Source organism: Engraulis encrasicolus, chromosome 8 (genome assembly GCF_034702125.1).
Source record: "Engraulis encrasicolus isolate BLACKSEA-1 chromosome 8, IST_EnEncr_1.0, whole genome shotgun sequence".
In the NCBI taxonomy this organism is placed as follows: Eukaryota; Metazoa; Chordata; class Actinopteri; order Clupeiformes; family Engraulidae; genus Engraulis; species Engraulis encrasicolus.
The window spans coordinates 14,939,985-14,960,364 of record NC_085864.1 but is presented as its reverse complement, the minus strand read 5'-3'; the positions used below and the strand labels follow the sequence as shown (position 1 = coordinate 14,960,364).

The 20,380-nt window shown below is 45.3% G+C and overlaps 1 protein-coding gene across 2 annotated transcripts in view; it reads right to left on the bottom strand.

The window, feature by feature from the left end:
- Positions 1 to 20,359, bottom strand: part of pafah1b1a (platelet-activating factor acetylhydrolase 1b, regulatory subunit 1a) — a 57,455-nt gene extending 37,096 nt beyond the window's left edge. The window contains exons 1-2 of one of the 2 annotated variants that reach the window (XM_063205036.1): positions 20,187 to 20,359; positions 8,323 to 8,693 (exon numbers count right to left, since the gene is read on the bottom strand). In XM_063205036.1, the coding sequence (XP_063061106.1) occupies positions 8,323 to 8,354 (32 nt within the window). In that variant the 5' untranslated portion in view covers positions 8,355 to 8,693; positions 20,187 to 20,359. Of the gene's footprint in view, positions 1 to 8,322; positions 8,694 to 19,792; positions 20,161 to 20,186 lie in introns of those variants that run through there. The other variant, XM_063205037.1, reaches the window with a different exon arrangement.
- Between the last annotated feature and the right edge of the window lie 21 nt (positions 20,360 to 20,380).

The window sequence follows — 20,380 nt, the reverse complement described above, 5'->3', positions numbered from 1 at the left end:
TTATAAACACAAAGCCTAGACGTCACCGCTACCACCACCACCCGACAGACCCCTACTAGGCAGAAGCCACAGAAATCGCCAAGGATGGCACATGGCCTGGGGCGAAGTGAAATTGAAGACTGTAAGACTTTCAAAAGATCTTATCAAAGTACAAAAAAATAAGGATATCAGACCCATAATTAAAACGTCTTGGTAGATGATGCACACTAGCTTAAACGTAGACATCACCACCACAGGAGAGACCCCCGACAGGCAGAAGCCACAGAGGTCTCTAAGGACGAAGAGCATGGAGCTTCCCTCAAGAGCCCAGAAAGGAAGGAAGAAAGGAAGGAAGGAACACAAGAGACGGCGGGGGACTAGAGGAAGCTTTACATTAGCACTCACTGGGGAGGGTTGGAGACAGGAGGGAGATGATATCTCCAAAGCCATCATTGCCCAAGATTGACTCAGTGCTTCTTCCTAAGAATGATTTATGTCAAGCTCTTCACAACAAACCACACAAGCCCAACACTTAACAAAAACAATGTCATAAAAAGGGATTTCATTGTGCCAGCTTACCCATTGTGAGACATCCTACTTTATTACACTCATAAGCGGCAGGAGTAGACCGAGATGCTACTGTATTTTTTTGTCACGAGTAGGTGCAGATCAGAATCCCCACCAAGTGAAAGTAAAAAAGAAATCCTGCTTGTGCTTGCTTGGGTACTCCCTTCATTGCCCTTAACAGAGGGGATTTCACTAGTCAGCTGATGTTACAGTATGATGATCTTTGGGCTCATGATGATCAGCTGATTCAAGAAAAAAAAATGTTAGCTCAAATGTGTGGCCAAATGGGTGACTTTGTTTTTTTTTTTTTTTTTATTACATTTTTCTGACTTTAATTTTTGACCTCTGGACTTGAACGCTTACCGAGAGGTAGAAGAAAGTTGAGGGCGGGGCTGGGGCTGTGCGGGTTCCATGTACAAGAGGTACACAAGTAAGAGGGACGTGGGGAGCGCTGTGACAGTGTGCCAAGTCCCCCACATGTAGCCTTGCATACCCACGGAGACCCGGGTTCAAGTCCCTAGCCTTGACCCGCCTCCCTTGGTCTGCTTATGGTTGTTCGCTTACCAACAAAGTGGGAGGAGTTCCTGTACTTTCGGGACCTCAGAAAGTACTTGCATTGCTCTTGACCTGACTAGTTGCAACACTGAAAGTGTTACGTCACTAGGAGGGCACAGCCTGGCAACAAGTCCCAGCCCTGCCCCATCTCTCCCTCCTTCACTCGATTCCAGTCATCTCTTCACTGTCACCATCAAATAAAAAAGGTATAAAAAGCCCAAGAAAATTTAAAAGAAATATGTATTTATTTTTAAAGTAAGAGGGACATAGTGAAAAAGAAGGCCCCCAGTCAGTTAGCCAGCCAGTCTGCCAGTCAGTGGGCTGCCAAGGTCAAGACCAGTCTTATGCTGCTGATGAGCTGCCCGCAGTTTAAGGCGTAGCAACGAGTGCTCTGACCAGTGACCATAGACCACGCCTGTCAAGAGACACGCTGCCCAACACCACAGCTACCGCAATGCCTTACACCAACTCAAAAACACCCTGCAACAACAGTGAACATGGTAGGAAGCAATTCAATAACTAACTACTTCCTTCCCGAAATGCAGTAAAAAAAGGAAACAACAATACTGAAAAACTATGAAAGTTTTGCTAGACATCTCGCTCATGCTGTGCCAATGTGCCAATGCTTTTGATTTTGGATCACTTCTTGGCCGTCAAGCTGATTACAAAGCCAAAGCGACCTAAAACCCTTCACAAGAACAAAGACTTCTCCACAACTTTGATCTACAAGCACCAACACAACCACCCAAAAAAGCCTGTCATCTATACTTCCCAAGACATTGGGATTAAAACAAAAATGAAATTAAAATGAATCAATATTTTTTTTTTTAATCAAAGTACCCCAGTTGGAGAGCACTTCTGTTGCTTTAACACTTTCACTTCCTCCTTATCATCACAGAGCAGAGGCGGCATGGAAGAGAGGACGTCCCCTGCAATCCCCAGCCCACCACTGGCTACTGGTGGCACTGGCCATGGTGGCGTGTGCGTGTGTGTGCGTGCGCATTAGGGCTGTAACGATACACTCAACTCACAATTCGGTTTGTATCACGATTCATGACCTACGGTTTGATACACCCCACGATTTCACATTTGCCAACATTAGAAACTTTATGAATAAAAACTATGATAAGTTATAGGTAGAATAGGTTACAAGAGGCTAGAAAATATTTTTTTAAAGTTTCTATATAATAATAATGATGCTTGGAAGCACTATCACTGCATATCCTGTGGTTGTTTTTCTGGGCTGATGGGTATCAAAACATTAAAAGGGCGTATCACGATACTGCCTCCTTGTATCACGATACAGTATCGTGACTCTGTGTATCACGATTTCTCAGTTCGATACAATATCGTTACAGCCCTAGTGTGCATGCTTGTGTGTTGGGGGAGGTGGTGTGGCTTACAATTACTACAGCTCTTTTACCTGGCAGCAGGTATAACTAGTGGGGGCTTGAAAGCATTGGCATTGACTCCTCCAATCACTCTTCTAACATTTCTCCCCTAGTGCGCAAGCACGCTTGCAGTGACCCAAACTTGTGGTTGTGACTGTGCCAGCTGTCAATGTGAGGCCAAGTATGCGACCACTGCCCTCCATCCAGCGCTGCAAGACTCACACAGAGGTGCTACGCTACACTATGCTTCCCTACAGGAGTGGAATTCACACTCATGTGAGCAAGGGGGGGCAGAACTAACAGAGCTTTGTTTAAGAGCGCTGGAATGTTCACATACCATTGGAATCTATGTGTGTGTGAGAGAGAGAGAGTTTGTGTGTACCGCTGGCTGCAAAACAACGCCAAGACCAAGACTCTGCCCAAGTCCAAGTTTGAGATAGCCCATAACAGAGGCGTTTAAGCTAGTTTACAACTTGGTTGGTATGGGGCAACATCTCTGAGAAGAAACAAAGAAACACTGACCCAACAGTGAAATGGCAAACACAACCACCTACGCCACCAGCCCTGTCTCGGAGCATTTGCGCGCGCCGAGCCAGAAGCCAGCGCCGTTTCTGTGTTTATTTATATCGCCGTGCTGCTGGAGGCTCCCCGTCCTGCGATTTACGGAGAGCACAAAGACACAAGTGCTTTTGTACGACGGCCTGCTTTATGACTACGGTTTAATAATAGTGCTTTTCAGAAAGGGTTTTGCAATCTGACCATCTGACTCGTGTGGGGGGGCTGTGTGTTCGAGGGGGTTCTTGCCATCTGGAATTTTAAGTGTAGGTTTACTGAATAAGCACAACCTAAAGTCTCCAGAGCAACTGTAAAAAAAAGGGTCAGAATCAGGGCCAGAGTGTTTGTATTGTTGGCTATGGTTCTGTGAGGATCAGACTGCCAAATGGAGCTGAACTTGACAAAAAACCTCAACAGAATAACATGATTTTTATCAAAGGCAGTTTCATATGTCCAGCAAAACATCTCAGGCATTCTGACCTACCAAAGGAGTAACATTCCACTTACTAGAGGAGGGCAGTTTCTTTCAACAGTACAAGAAAACTGGGTCCTCCAGAGCGCAGACCACCAGGCAAACAGAACAAGACCTTCTGGAACACTAACTGGATTAATGCGGACCTCTGAATGTTGTGCTTTGTCACGCCAATCCTCTCTTCCATGGGAACTCCAACTCCATCTTGTATATGAACTGCTGCAAAACGGTTCTACCTCTAAATCAGTGTCTCCCATACATAGACCACTGCTGTGGCACAGCACCATGAAGTGCCAACTGAGAACCACAAATTGATAAACAGGAAAACAGCAATGGGGGCATAACGCGACACTGGCCCGACTATTCTGCCAGTAGCACCGCACAATGCTACTTGGTCTGTGGGAAATGCTGTAAATGGTTTCATAGGTGTTTTTTTTCAGAATAAGTAGCATTTGGTTTCTTTTAACTGGCTACCAAGGCATATGCTGACTGGTTTGACAACCGCAGTACAGAATAGCCTTTGTGTGTCCTCACTTACATGTTGCCTGTAGTGTGGTCGTCTCAAACCATCCTACAAATTCCCCTGTTCTTCACAGAGGAAGAGATTGGATAACTCTCTCACACACACACACTGGCAAGTTGGAAAATACAGGCATTTGATTAAGGAAGATGAGATTGAATAGCGTGGCAAGAACACACTACTGTGTGTTGGGTTTGGCTGGCGAAGTCAGCTGGCCACTGTCACCCATTTCCCTCCAGCCATTGTCTTCTCGACTGCCGTGAATCGGGCACCGGGATGGCCTCAGGGCTTTCCTGCACAGGCACATCTCCAGACTGCATGCTGCCGATATAGCGCCTCGTGGTGAGGATAGGAGATGGAGAAGGATACAATGTTACTCTATGCCTGTACTGTACACCATTATGGGAGGCAAACGGGGTCAGACAAGGTCCCAACAATTGAGGCTGTAGTTCCGTAAACACTGTCAACATGAGCTGACACAGATATTTTTCACAATGCAACCTCGAATACTCACAGCAATGCAACAATTAAGGATGAGAAATATCTACCACACCTTTAAAACCTCACAGATGCACCAACAGGGGGAGAAAAAATCAGCACAATCTTTTTTTGTTACAATAGATGATCCTAATGAGGAATCCTTTGCATTCATAAACATGCAAACCACGCAAGACCATTTCAGTCCGGGCTGGCACTGGTGCTATAAAAACCAAAACCTATGTAATTGGGCCATGTGTACCGACTCACATATTGCAAAACCCTCAGATGCAAGTTTATGAGCCACCAGGAATAATTTAGCATTATGAAAACTAATGTAGTCTAGCAGTCAGCAGCCTCGGCAATAAATCTACTCCCTTACTCTACATGGCGTGTATGGTGCCTAGAGAGTTTATGCTGTTTAAATGCTGTGGTGGCAATTCAACTGCATGATGATAATGAGGTGCAGTGGGAGGGTGGGTAGCTTTTACTACCACAACACAAAAGGTGGTTCTGTTACTCAGCCTTGACTTGAACATGATTGAAATGGGCTGACTGAAAAAACTCAGCCCAGAAATATGGGTCAGTGGAACACAGCAAGTACGATCCAGTATCCATTACTACAGACAGCTGTACTGCTGCACTGGACCAGACAGCTGACTCAAAAACGAATTTAAAAAAATTAGAGGACATTGCATCCGATTCCACGAAGCCCATCATTGATTACGGGCCTCATGAGATTAGGCTGCATTTAGCTTTAGCTCCGTGTGTCTTATAAACGGAGTACATGAACACACATCAACCCACCCCCACCCCTACCCCTACCCCCTCTCCAAAGACCTGCCAGCCTTTGCCAGTAGGAGGTCTGGATGGAGCCACAGAATGTCTGGATTCAATGGCTGTAATTTGAAAATCAGTCCCTTTGGAAAAAAAGAAAAACATCATTCAGCTTCCTGGCAAAGGGATGGAAGGCCTGAAGATTGTAACTACTGACCCCCCCTCCCCTTTCTCGCTTACATGCACGCACGCACGCACACACACACACACACACACACACACACACACACACACACACACACACACACACACACACACACACACACACACACACACACAAACTGGATGAGTGGTTTATTATACTTATCTACCAAGCATGCAACCCAATGTAAAGGGTTAATTACACTCCCCTCCCTGCTCTCCAGGCTACATTCACCCCATTCAAAAGAAAAGGGGGGATAGGAGAGACGGGGAGAGAGTTAATACCCACCCCTTCTATGCTCTCAGCCACTCCAAACATGGGCAGCCCTTTTGTGTTTGATGTTGAAGTCAAGGTTAAAATGTTGACATTTCGTAGCACTCCCGACAGCAGCAGGGCAGAGGGGGCACGTGGTGGGTGGAGGGGGGACGGAGGCTTCATCCATGAGGGCTTTCAAGATGACTAGCATTAGAGGTGCATTTCATCATGCCTCAGAAAAAGGTGTGTGCACACGCGAGTGTACAAACACAATGTGTGTGTGTGTGTGTGTGTGTGTGTGTGTGTGTGTGTGTGTGTGTGTGTGTGTGTGTGTGTGTGTGTGTGTGTGTGTGTGTGTGTGTGTGTGTGTGTGCGTGTGTGCATGTACAGGTGTATGTGTGTGGTGAAGGGCGTGTGCACAATTTGTGAGTGAATGTCGGTTACATTCAAGTTGCATGTATGTTACACACACGCACACACACGCACACAATCAATTGAGAGGAGGCGTCTAGTCAGCCAGTCGCCTCCTCCGGGTGTCCTAGTGGCCCTGTGTCCCCATCTCCTTGATTGATTCTTCCACACAGCCGAGCCACACCACACCACACAGAGCAGCGAGGAGCCGAGCGCTGCTTCTGCTGCTGCCACTGTGCCTGACACAGGCCACTCTTCAATTAGATAAACTCACAGATCAATCCCCACGGCAGGCGTCTGTCCTAATGACATTTTCCACCTGCTGTGCCAGCAGAGCGTCGTCCACTCCGCGTGGCAGGCGGCTACCTGCACTGCACTGCACGGCACACTCCAATCCACGCCTCGCGTCAGTGAGCAGGCTAATGAGCCCATCATCAGGGCTGCTCGGAGCCACACGTGCAATTACAATTAACCCATGGCACCTCAAGCCAAGCTCATCCCCTCCCATGTGATCCTCTCCCATTAAAGCTGGAGCACTGTTACCTCAGCACTGACCATTAGCAAATCTGGTAGTTAAAAAGTTAACTTAACTCGTAAACTTGTAAAAGTGCAAAGTACTGTATAATTAACCAATCTCACTTTGACCCATCTCATCTACTCCCATGCCATCATGCCATCATCTCCCATTCCATATTCAGCTGTAGCTGGAGATCCAGCTCTTTCCAGATCCTGATCTTTATCTAATAAACATGGTCAATATCAGATCCGTTCTTGTTAAAGAGAGTAAACCCTGCCACAGCTTTCTTACATCACAGGTCACTTCACTGAGTAGCTGGTCTAAATGCCTTGAGTACTCATGACTGATCCAGAGCAGGTTGGCACCATTTTGTGGCAGTATTTGCTATATTATGAACACAGGATCAAAACACCAGCTCTACTCTCCACTCCACTGACTCGAGCCCCATCTCATTGACTCCAATCATCTCCCATTAAGCTGTAGCTTTTTTTTTATACCTGAAAAAGAAAAGTAAATTTGGAATTCCACTGCCTCAGCCCCTGAGCTCTTCCACGCTCATCTCATTCCCTTTCCGATTCCATACGTAGTTCCTTTACCCAAGCCTGAGACCTGGTCGTCTTGAAAAAGAAAGTAAATTCTGAACTCTTCTAAAAGGGTGCAAACAAAGCCTGAGTCAACTCACTCAACCCCAACAGCACAGTCATAAAGGGTTCATCGATGCTCTTCAATGATCATTATGCAATTAAAGCACATCTAATCACCCATCAAAAAAAGAAAGTAAACTCTGAACGCAATAAAAAGTGCAAAACAAAGCTTGCGTCTACCGACTCAAATGATTACAGCAGAGCAATAACACTTCCCCCATCTCTGCAAAGATCATCGGTGCCACAAGGGTGTGGTGCACAGTGTTTTACGAGAGGGCTGACATCACTTCTGTGTGGAAAGGGCAAAAACATCAACAGCCTCCAGTAGTAGACCCGCATGCTCACTGCTCAGACACTGTGCAAAGGTAAAAGGATTAGCCACATACATAATGCTACATTAGTACTGTTACACCTTTAGCACAGTCTGGCTAGCCATGTGGGATGTAGTCTAAGCAAAGTGTGGTAAAGACACTGAGAATCTGCTTCTCACTTGCAAGCTGCTTTTGTGTGTAAGCGTTTGGATGAAATGCATTGCTATGCATTGTAACATCGTACCAAGAAAAGCAAGTGGTCTAGTGAAACATCCCATCAATTCCTGTGTCACAATTGAACTGTACTTGGATGTTTTATTGCTGAGCAGGACTGAAAAGGAGCACACCCTGGTTAAGAATCACTCTCAGGAGGGCCTTTTAACATGTTTTTGTTTGTGTGCAGATTTGTCTGGTAGTGTTGGCTGGGATGGCTGGTGGTGACGCTTGGCAACAAAAGCCTCTTTTCTCCTAGCAGCCTGTTGTGCAATGCTCCACAAAAACCCATGGGGTATGTATGCTTAAAGAGAGTGTGTGTGTGCGTGTGTGTGTGTGTGTGTGTGTGTGTGTGTGTGTTTGCGTGTGCGTGCGTGTGTGCGTGCGATGGTGCAAAACGACCCTCTTGGCAGGACTTGTGGTCTTTACGGTGTGGTTCTGGCTACGCAGACTCCGTAAAAAGTATAAATACTCACAGTTCATCTCTTTGCCTCTGTGACAGCACCATGGTGGTGTTGGGGAGGGCGTTGGGGAGGGAGGTAAAGGGGGGAGGTGAGCCAGGCAGTCGGGGGGCGGTCGGGGTGACGAGGGGGGTGGTGGTGGTGGTGTTGCTGGTGGGTGGCAGCTGCTGTCTCCTGGGTTACAGGAGATCACCAATCAGACGGTAGGGTTTCCGGGCGTTCCAGGGGAGAGGAGGTGGAGGAGGAGGAGGCTTCCGTCACTCGGATCAGCACTCCCGGGAACGGTGACCACCCACGAAAGGAGAAATAGAACCTTGACGGGTGACACGTGGATGTCAGAAACACAGCAGCACGGCTCTCAGTCACTGGTTACACCTTCGCTGCATCTGTGGAGGCAATGGACAACAGACAGGAAGCTTTAGTTAGTCAGAGTTAACAATTAAACGGAAACACATACACCTTGTTTTGGTTGGTTGCCAATTAACCATCCATGATTAAGTTATTCAGTGGTCAATGCATACGCAACACACACAGCAGAGGCCACTTTGCATACATTACTCATTGGCAATGAGTAGGAGAGGAGAAGTGTGGAGAAGGGGGTAGACCACTAAAGACAACCAGAACAATGGAGTAACGTAAGCCACCTTGGGCTTAGTGTTTGGGTGAGATTGCGACACTTCCTTGGCAGCTAGACGCCTTGCCGGGGGGGGGGGGGGGGGGGGGGGGGTCTTAACGGGTTAGAAGACTGACTTCATCAGGAGGTCCATCTGCTCTACCCCATGTCCAGTGGAGCCCCCTTTCTCTCCCTCCCTCTGACCATCCATCCTTTCCTCCCACCCGCCTGCCCTCCCTTCCTCTTTCCGTCCGTCCGTACGTCTCGTTTCTTTTTGCCCAGGCTCTTTGCAGGCAGGACGGCAGGCAGGCAGCCGTGTCCGTCGTTTTGTTCCCCCAGCCCGTCCTCCCCTGTTGGGAGCGGCCAACACGTGTAAAGGGGGACTGATGACCCAGATTCCAGCACTCAGCCCATTTCAGCACAAGCCTCCTCTCCTCTCCGTTGCTGCCGGCAACATACAAAAACATAACGCAGATACAACCTGGATTGGTTACACACACACACACACACACACACACACACACACACACACACACACACACACACACACACACACACACACACACACACACACACACACACACACACACACACACACACACACACACACACACACACGTTGCCATGCATTCTTTTATGTTTGTTTTCCCTAAGAAGAGTGACACCAACTAAAGACACTTTGGCAGAGAGGTATTCACTACGGGAGTAAGAAACGGCAACAATGAAATAGAAGCTGTGAACAACACGTGGGAAGCCACAGCTTATATCCATGACTGCTCTGGCATCCTATTAGTATTAGACTACAGTCAGTCACCCACCATGCCACGCCACGGCTCACCACACCACATCACGCCGTGCAGGGCCAGCCATGGCAGCGAGGAGGGGTGAGGCATGGTAACTAATCTCCTTAAGGCCGTCAGGCCTGGATCCAGGATAAGAACAACAAAACCCTTCAAGCAAACCTCAAGCAACTATCAACAGCCTGACCTGTCCACCGATACCACCACACAAAAGCAGAGAGAGAGGAAAAAAAGACTACTTTTGTTTAATGTACCAGTATTTATACTCGTTTTATGTCTGATTCTAGTGGCATTGATGGCTTTAACAGATCATTTCTTTGTGTTGCATTAATTTACTTGCTTTATGACTTTACTGTTGAAAAGCATTGCTAGCTTCAATGGTTAGGCCTTGTTTTCCATACGTTTGAAGAATTCAATCGCATGCATTGGCGAACAAACGAAGGGAAAACAACGTCTTTGAGGAAACAGACACACAGGAATACATCTCCCTAACAAATTCCGCACAGTGAATCGCAGCCAACCCAGTATTCCACATCCCAGCCAACCTAGTATCCCTGCCACCAGACAGACACAAGAGGGAATTGCAACGTTTTTTTAAGCGCAGCCCAGATTCGTGGACGAGCCTGCACTCAAGAACAGGTAGTCTGGGAAGGAACTAAAGCAAGGAATGAACGCCTTAACAAGAATCCCTAAATATTAAATGAGTGTACTGCTTGTGCGCCGTGAATTCCACATAATGAAATGGCAACTGACCCAACTGGCTGCTTGCAGTGGCTGGCCACTTATCTGAATGCTTTTACGCATGCTGCCTGGCCATTTCGCTTGACACTGACAGCAAGTGCCTTATCAGCCAACGCTGAGCCATGGGCTTGATAAAGTCATGCAAAAAAGGGCTCTCGTTATCAGTGGGAGATAAATATTTGAAACATGCCTGCTAAGTACAGAAGACTGACCTATGTCCAGGCACAGCCGTTGGAGGCTCAGGAGGAGCAGGGCTGCCAGATGAGGCTGGTGACTTCCAGCCCAATAATTGCACCGAAACCGCCTGGACAAACTAAATTCTATTGATTTCTATGGTCAACATCTCCCAAAAAAGAAAAAAAGAAACAGTCCAATACCCCCTTTCCAGCCACAGACAGTCATCCTAAACAGCTCAACTGGGCAAGGAACCACCCAATATGGCAACACAGCTGAGGAGCACTAACAGCCAGCTGATCATCCTCCAGAGAGGAGGCTACAGTGAGCATGTGGTTTGTTCCAGTTCGACGAGGGTTCACAGTCACACGTACATATGAATGGCATTCATCTCCTGCATGCACCTTGACGTGTGGTATGCAGAGGTGGTTCAACACTGGCCTGTATGTAAGCTCATACATATATTTTCCAATTCACCGTCTTAATCATGCTGTCGCGAAAAAAGGGAGGAGATGGGGTTTTTTTTAATAAAAAATGAAAGAAAGACAGAAGAACCCAATTGGAAATGCCTCCTGGGTGGAAGGTACAATGACCCTCAGTGCAGCGCTCGTTGGCTTGTCAGATGGGCTGGATAAGAGAAGCTGGAGGGGAGTCAGCACGCCTTCAGCCTTTACAGTGAATCATGATGGGCCCCATTTCTCAACAGCACAGGGAGAAAAGGGAAAAGACTAAGGGGCGTTGGGTGGGGAGTCGGACGGTGGGATGGTATTCGTCCTTCTCTCACTCCTTTTTTCCCCCTCTTCACAATACAGTTGAACCAGAGAGCACAGCATTGGGCCATGTGAGGAATGTGAATGAGAGACAGGCTGAGCTGGAGGAGAAGGGGAAACCAGCCTGACTGACACCCCCACCCCCAACTCCTCTCTTTTCACCGTTGCCACAGATCCGGACCGCATGTCATGGCATCCCTTTCACCGCTTTGTTTTTCCGGGGATTAATCAGTGGTACTTCTGACAATAAGGAGTGTACGACTAAAAGCTGAATCGCAAACTTCTAGGGAACGGGAACATTACCTCAAATGTCACAAAAGACAACAAAAACAACAAAACCGTGGCCTGCCTTTTCTACAGTGGCTCAGTCTGATTATACTGCAGACAAATGCAAATACAGTGTAGCGTAATTTTGCACAATGAGCCAACACGTACAATAAATAGCTGGAGAGGCTCAACCTTAATCACCGTCAGTGAAAATCAACAAAAAGATTGGATGTTCAATGCCATATCTTATTACAAATCCATACACAATAGCCCCATACCATTAATGCTGTGTTCAAAGCAAACAAGAGGCTTGAAGCACACACAAAAGGCCACATCACTAGGGCTCATGCCAGCTATGTCCATGAACAGACATGGAGGGAAAAAAATAAATCAGTGCCCCAGGCAACCACAGCAATGCAATTTCATCTCTAATTAGCAGCAGTTGGTAAGGCCTCAATCTTATCGATCTGCAGCAAGAAATGCAACCATCAGACTATTCTTTTTCTTTCCACTTCCAGGACAACTTTTTTTTTTTTTAATTCTGCAGTTGCCATGGAAATGTAACCTAGACAGACTACAATTACACAGTGCCAAGACACAGCCACATCACAACCCACCATGTGGGAGAGAGGAAAAAAGGAAGGACATGCTTAAAAAGGGGAATACTTTGACGAATAACTTCATTAATTAGGTGCCAAGAGTAAGGAGAGTTGACAGATTGGCTCCAACGTCCTCTTGAGAGCAGGGCAGCGGGCACATACAGGCAGGCAGGCAGACAGGCTCCAGCACTTTCCATCCTCCTCTACAGTCTGCCTCCCTCCCCGTCACCCTCTGCTGATGGTGCCCAGAGTGCAGCACGAGAGCAGAGCAGAGCGGAGCGGAGCTCTCCATTCCATTGCAGCCGAGGGGGACTTGAAGGCGTCTCTTAGCAACGCCGGACCTGTGTGTGTGTGTGTGTGCTACGCTGGCACATGCACACCACCAGAGAGCTGCGGTAAGCTGAGGCAGGCAGTCAGAACAGGCAGGCAGGCGGGCTGGTGGCCGTTACCCGTTAACCAGTACACAAACACAGGAGAGAGAGAGAGAGAGAGAGAGAGAGAGAGAGAGAGAGAGAGAGAGAGAGAGAGAGAGAGAGAGAGAGAAATGGTCCGCGGTAAGGGCCCCCAGGCCTAGGGACTACCTACAGAGAAGGGGGGTTGGTGAGGGGTGAACATCTGGCTGGGTTTGCAGCGGCGCGTGCCCAGGGAGTGAGTTACCATTAGCCATGTGTTATCAGCACTGAGGTAACGCCAACCGAAAGCCGGTCATGCCCTTGAAATAATACAAAAATGAAAAAAGGAGCACCAGTGGGTACAAACGCACCTTTAAAAAGGATTATGAACACTACACTTGAACGGAATAGGCTAATAGTCTAAAATATTTAATCTATTTCACATCAAGAGCCGCCTTCTTGACCCTGCCAATTAGTCCGAGCCTTCCCACTCACTCATGCATATTCAGGTAGCAGGTAGCAGCACAGATGGGCAAAAGCTATCTCGGTATTATGCTACAAAACACAATCCAAGCTGCTGCACAACAGTCGCCAAAGGAGAGGAGCGTAATCACGTCTCCTGTCAATGTTTTGGTAAAAATGCCATGACCACAGAAACCATAAGAGTGCATATGCAGCGTCCCAAAGACCAACAGCACTCGCAAGGAGCAGGAGTAGGGCTCATGAGGCTGGTACACAGCCATTAATCCACTGTAAGCACCACACTGTGTCCACTGCCCATTCAGTAACAGAAAGGGCGGTGGTGTCCCTCAGACCAAGACCACAGGCAGGGGTGGATGAGGAGCGAGGAGCGTAGTGGGGTAGTATTAGGCGCAGTCATTTCAAGTTGGTGTTAAAGTTTGGTTTTCACTTCCAAGTTGAAGTTTAGAGTCTATAGAACAATTTGAGTTCGAGTGTCAAACACACAGATAACAAAATGGCCTGCGGGGGGCGCTCCAAAATATATAAACTGCTATAACTTTTGATTATTTAAACCAAATTTAACAAATGAGGTATGTATGGATTCAGCATGAAGAGGAGAAACCGGTGAGGTAAGTATTCGGTTACCAAATTAAAGACACACTATGTAATAAACACACTTTTAGCCAATGGACAGCAAAATCCAGTCTTTTTTAAGATAATGGGTGGAAATGCCCTCAAAGTTACAATGAAACATAATTTATTGTTACAAGCTATTGTAAATAAAGCCTGGGTTATCACTTAATTTGATGTGTTCAGAATATCCCTGAAGCACACAGATACTTAGGATACCTATACAAAAATATTGCTGCATAAAGCCTATGTCATACTTAGCACCCAACTTGCAACTCTGAGTTTATGAATTTAGGATCATGAGTACCAGCTTTTTTTTAAAATCGAGCCATCATTTTATTCACAAAGCTTAATATCTAAAAGAAAGTAAATCAATAATAATAATAATAATAATAATAATAATAATAATAATAATAGCCTAATAATAATAATGATAAGGATAATGGTGATGATGATATATACTATGAGGAACAAACAGAAGACCATAGGGCTAATATTTATCCCAATACTCCACTCTACAATAACTATGACAGAGAACAGATACAATAACAGTCAGTGGTCAGTCTTAGAAATTGTATGTGCACTTGCACAGACGTGTGCACTTTAACTCTGCCTTCATGCACTTGCACCAAGATCTGACAGGTCTATTTGTACAAGTACTAGTACAGCTGCACTTCACCTCTAGTTGGAATACATCTTTGGCAACGGCATCTTTGGTAGTGTAGTCCAAATCTGGGAACTGTCCATTTGTTACCAGATTGGCAGGCATTTCTGGCAAATGCAGATAATAAGACAGAGCGTTTTTTATTCCTGTCAACTGTGCTGGTAACAAATGGACAGTTCCCAGATGACAGAGATGTCTTCATAACAGCAGATGATTGTGTCTTCAATGTATGACATAGTCCGAATAGTATTATTCAGTATGCTTGCCAAAGGCCTCTGCTTGCCCCCTTGCTGCAAGCATACTAATTGTTGTCCGACAGTTTATTATTTAGTATGCTTGCGGGAAAGCATACTATTTGTTCGACAGTTTATTATTATTATTATACATTTTTCCATTCACCTCTATTCATTAGTATGGTGACTTTGAATCGTTGCAGCGTTAGAGATAGACACGGTTTCAGTTCCAAAACGAACAGCTCGAAAAGGGCTAAAGGTGGTGTATTTTTCGCTGGCCTACCCCCTTTCATTTGTTCACCAGACTTGTTTTCCTCAGTTTTCTCTCTGTTTTCCCCCTCATTGAATGGTCAAGATGATGATGTCACAAACTATGGCAGTTAGAGTGAGAGGTAACCTGTCCTGGGGTTTTTAATAGAATAAAATAAACCGCTTCACCTTTCGACTAGGTAAAGGCATTGTCAGAGAGGTCTTGGCTCTGAATACAAACTGTGTTAAGATCATTAGCCAACTCTTAAAAATGTTTGAGAGAGAGCAGTTTTAAAATCCCTATGATGTGACCCCATTCACTTAGAAAAAATGTGTGAACAACTCAGCGCATAGGCCTGAATATTTTTCACTGAACCATTTGGCCTAGAAAAGTGATCTCAGCTTTGACATGAAGAACAGGGTTATGCCATTTGTGTGTCAATATCATTTGACAACTTGCAAAACTTTTGGAGATAAGGCTGCACATATTACTCAGCTATTGACTGCCAAACTGTCACCTTTAGAATCTTCATTCATACACGCACACATGCAGCCTTGTAGAACCTGGACAACCGTGGCCTATATGCTTCTGTGGCCACTCTATACATTAAGCGGCCTACTGGATATCGGGTGTTGGTCTGTCAGAGGGTTGCAGGTTTGAATCCAACCCTTACCTCTCCCTACCCACCCATTGCTGAAAGGCACCTGAAGCATCTCCATACATGCACGCGCCAGCACACACGCATGCACGCACACACGCACACACACACACAGAGCTCTATCTCTTTCCCTCGTGTTTCTGTGCGTGTATATGACAACCCTGTATGTGTGTGTGTGTGTGCAGGAGCCGCAAGCATACTAGAGCATACATAGCATTGTCTCTCCGGAAATGCAGTCTTAATAACTTTGTATTTGCTTGCTTAATAACTTTGTATTTGCTTGTGATGTTGGCTTGATTATGTCCTCTTTTGAAAGTCGCTTTGGTTATAAAGCGTCTGCCAAATGCAATGTAATGTATGATAATGTAATAAATAACAATAATAATAATAATGATTTATTTTCTTCTAGATATATTTTTTTGTGATGTTATATGTTAATAGAATATGGCTCGATTGAAAAAAGATGGTACTCATGATCCTAAATTCATAAACTCAAAGTTGCAAGCTGGGTCGTAAATATCACATAGGCTTTATGCAGCCATATTTGCATATAGGTATCCTAGGTATCTTTGTGCTTCAGGGATATTCTGAACAAATCAAGTTGAATGATATCCCAGGCTATATTTACAATAGCTTGTATCAACAAACTATGTTTCATTGCAACTTTGAGGGCATTTCCACCCTTTATCTTAAAAAAAACTGAATTTTGCTGTCCATGGGCTAAAAGTGTGTTTATTACATAGTGTGTCTTCAATCTGGTGACCAAATACTTAGCTCACCAGTTTCTCCTCTTAATGCTGAATCCATACATACCTCATATGTTAAATTTGGTTAAACTAATCAAAAGTTATAGCAGTTTATATATTTTAGAGCGCCCCCCGCAGGCCATTTTGTTATCTGTGTGTTTGACACTCGAACTCAAATTGTTCTATAGACCCTAAACTTCAACTTGGAAGTGAAAACCAAACTTTAACACCAATTTGAAATGACTGAGAAAAATTGCACATGCCTACGACCCCACTAGCGGGGCTCATAAGGCTGATACAACTGATTTACATTGTTCCATTTCCATTATTATTTAGAAAGCAGCACATTGGGTTGCCTTATTGTGTAAGATGGGTTGTATAAATAAACCAGACTTGGTTTGACTACAATCCTCCGTCAGTGTGTAACCCATGATTACAGAATCATACAGTGCCCATGCAGCAAGGGAAAGAGGCAGCTATACCACATACCAGCACCAGTGGCATGAGGGCTGATGACGGGGTGAAGAGTGTAGTGGGGCTCTAAAGGGGGGCATAGTGTGGCACACAGACAGAGATGCATCCTCTGCAAGCAACATACACCTACACTATACCTACACCATACACTATGCCCCCCTTATACACCTAAACACATTACATGCTACAATACAACAAGGATGTCGCATTATATCTCAATATCTTCCAGTAAGCTAGGATGTAGCATTTTACCTCTACATGTTACAAATGGTCAGTGTTGAACATCCATGTTATTATAATAAGCTTAACTTTCTTTTTGCTGTTCCAACTGTGACTGTAGCTGGGTCAAAGACGTGCAAAATGGCATTGTCATTCAGTGTAACGGATGCCTTCTGCGGACTGTAACTGTAAAAAACATGACTTTTTTATTTATTTATTGTTACAGGGAATTCATGAAAGTCTCGGCTGTCATCCATTCACTTGAAACAATTTTTAAAAAATCATGTTTTTTTGCAGTTACAGTCGGCGGAAGGTGTCCATAACACTGAATGACAAAGACTTCTTTGACCCAGCTGTGGCTGCACCATTGTAGCCAAAAAGAACACACAGCTGAGAGTCGACTCTGATGCAGTATCCAGATGTTTTTGTTCCTTGCCATCTCCAATAGGAATCGACTTTGTTGTGCTTTAGTGGCCAGTGATAACGCAACGACATTTCTTTCTTCAAACTGAAAGCAATAAGTACTTCATGAGAGCATCTGAATCATAAACCAGAAGTCTAAACACAGTTTGTGGATGGGCGAAAGTACAGCCTAAGGAGTGTAGGCAAACTGATAACACGTGCCAATTAAATGCAATAAATGCCCATGCAAATACTTGAATCGGCCAGATAAATACTAGGTCATAAAACATGCCAAGTACCTGCCCACTACCTCGTGCCATAAAACGTTGAATTAACTGCTAGAGAGAGGAGCACGTGATTGGATTCAAAAGAAAGCGCTTGAGCTGATGTATTCACATAGGAACGCGGGCGGTTGGTTGACAAAATGCCCAGCAAACTCGATTTTCTAGCTGTATTCAGTACAACACCAAGTATCACCGTCGACATTGACATCCAACACTGACACACCGTATACCTAGGAGCTTTCCATTTCCATCCACGACGGATATTATGCCTCAATTTAGAATAGAAGGGGCGTTCACGCTTGTGACATGGATGTAGCGACGACAGGGCATGGACATCGATTGGCGTGTTTTACAAAAACACCGCAGTTCCCACGCGCAGTCACAGGCAACACCAATGTCAAAATATTTTGTGGAATAGTAGCAGTATTGGACATATGATATCGCAGCTATGGAACAGGACATGCTATGATAATGATGAGTGCAGTTCTCGGGGCTCGTCGGAGTCGAGCCTGTTTTCTGCAAGCAGCTCCACCCTTCTCCTGTGCTGCCGAGCGGCGGTAGTTGCCGATGACTGAAATGTCACGGGCAAAAGACCAAGGCGCTGCCGTAATATGACGTGACTCGGTAAACCGTTTTAATTAATAGCAGACCCATTATGGATTATCTTTATACGGATACGTTTTCATCTATAAAGATAGACATCTCAAAACGAGGATGTCGACTTCCAACACGGGTGTTTAGCTATCTAATATTGTACACCGCAGTATTATCGTATATAATTGATATACTCGAGTTGCATGCATTTTACAGTTACCCTACCATAACAGCATGTATTCTGCTCATTGCTCATAAACTGACAATTAGCCTATCAGGGCTAGCACTTGAAGAACTGTCAAGTCATCTCGCAGCATCCATGGCTCTTACCAAGCGACCTCAACCCAGACAAACAACCAAAATATGCCCCATATACATCGTAGGGTGTTCACCACCCAATAATGCCACAAAGCACGCTTTCATCCACGACAGAAAAGCAAGAAGCTGCAGACCGTCTATCATTGGCATGATAAATTCAAAATCACTCATAGGCAATCCGTTTCTTTGCTGGACTTGAAGTATTCACAGCATAGCATGCAATTAAACGGCTTGAAAACATTGGACAATCATACCACTACAAAACTTGAAAATCAATTTAACTGACCACAAAACCTGAATAGAATTGATGCTGTCCATGCATCCAAAAACTGCGATACATCGGTCTACTAAAGCCAACTTGTTGGAAAATACCAGGGCGGTGTTAATTGTCATAGAACTACCTCACTCACCAACAACCACTACTTTTAGCAAAATGCATTCACTGGTAACTTTTTAGTTTTATTCTACCAAGTACATCCAGCAAGCGTATGCATGAAGCCACATACGGTTGGGTGGATTTGGCTATGCTAATGACAGCACCGCGAAGACATGCCAAAGCGAGCACCAGTCTCTGGTGTCTGCAGACTTCTTCAGTTAACGACTTGGTGGTAGGCTATTCAATTACTTTCATCAAGGTTGACGTTTCTGTAGTTGCACCTGATAGCTGACATGTTAATGTCATCTCCAGCTCAACGCAACATGGGATATTAGCAACCTCTTGCTAACGAAGGTGCACGGGTCACTGGACACTAAAATGCACCAATGATACACACTAGCAAGTTATTTTGAAGGCATATATGAGAAGTTAACATGCAAAGCGATCCATTAGGAAACAATTTTTAGAGACAGGTCTGTCAGAACCGTTAAGAATCGTATGTTTAATAGCCAATTCAGTGACCTACATAAGATGACGAACCTCAATCAAACATGGATGGGCTGTTAGCCATCCTTGCGGATAGCTAGCTCAGAGGCTAGTTTGCGTTAGCTGAAGGGAACACAAGTTTAACACAAACTGTAGGCCATAACAAATAGCACTGCGTTTTACAACACTGCTCAGTGTAACCAAACAAACTTTAATAAAACGCCATATATTTTGACATGAAGTGCTAAGCCACGTTCCAACAGACCAAAGAAGCCGGCTGACTAGTTTCTCACCATCAGAAAATATAGCAAAATAATGTTAGCTGGTCATTACCTGGGAGTCAGCAAGCAGTGCTTGCTAGCTGCCTAGCATCTCCAATGACATTGGTCAAATAACATGTTGATTCAGTACTTTTGCGCATTACTTTCAGCTAGGACGCTGCGGAAATCAGAGGTGGAATGAACTCAAAAGTCAACTAACAACAAACACTGACTGTTCCCCATGCTAATTTTATACATTTGAGGACAGAATCGACTATCCAACGCTATATATCTAGCGAACAAACGAGGGCCCCCCTGAACCTACTGCTCTAACGGCCGGTCCGCCATTTTGCGACATTCAGAAAGGAGGCGCAAAAAATACAGCCACATCGTCGTCTCAACACCTACTTTTGCTTCACTCACACAGACATTGAAAACTAGACAACGACACAGTGAACAGTGCTTACCCTAAATATCAACTTCGAATCCCGAGCCACCGCACACGACGGTATGGAACGCACCAAGATGTTATTTCGTTCTACTGCGAGACTTTGGTCTCAGGGGCTAGGTCTACCTTCTCGGCTCCCTCCCAGGCAGCTACAATCCTTGTTTTCTGTACCGCATTCGCCTTCTGAAATCGGGCATGCGCATAGAGCTTGAT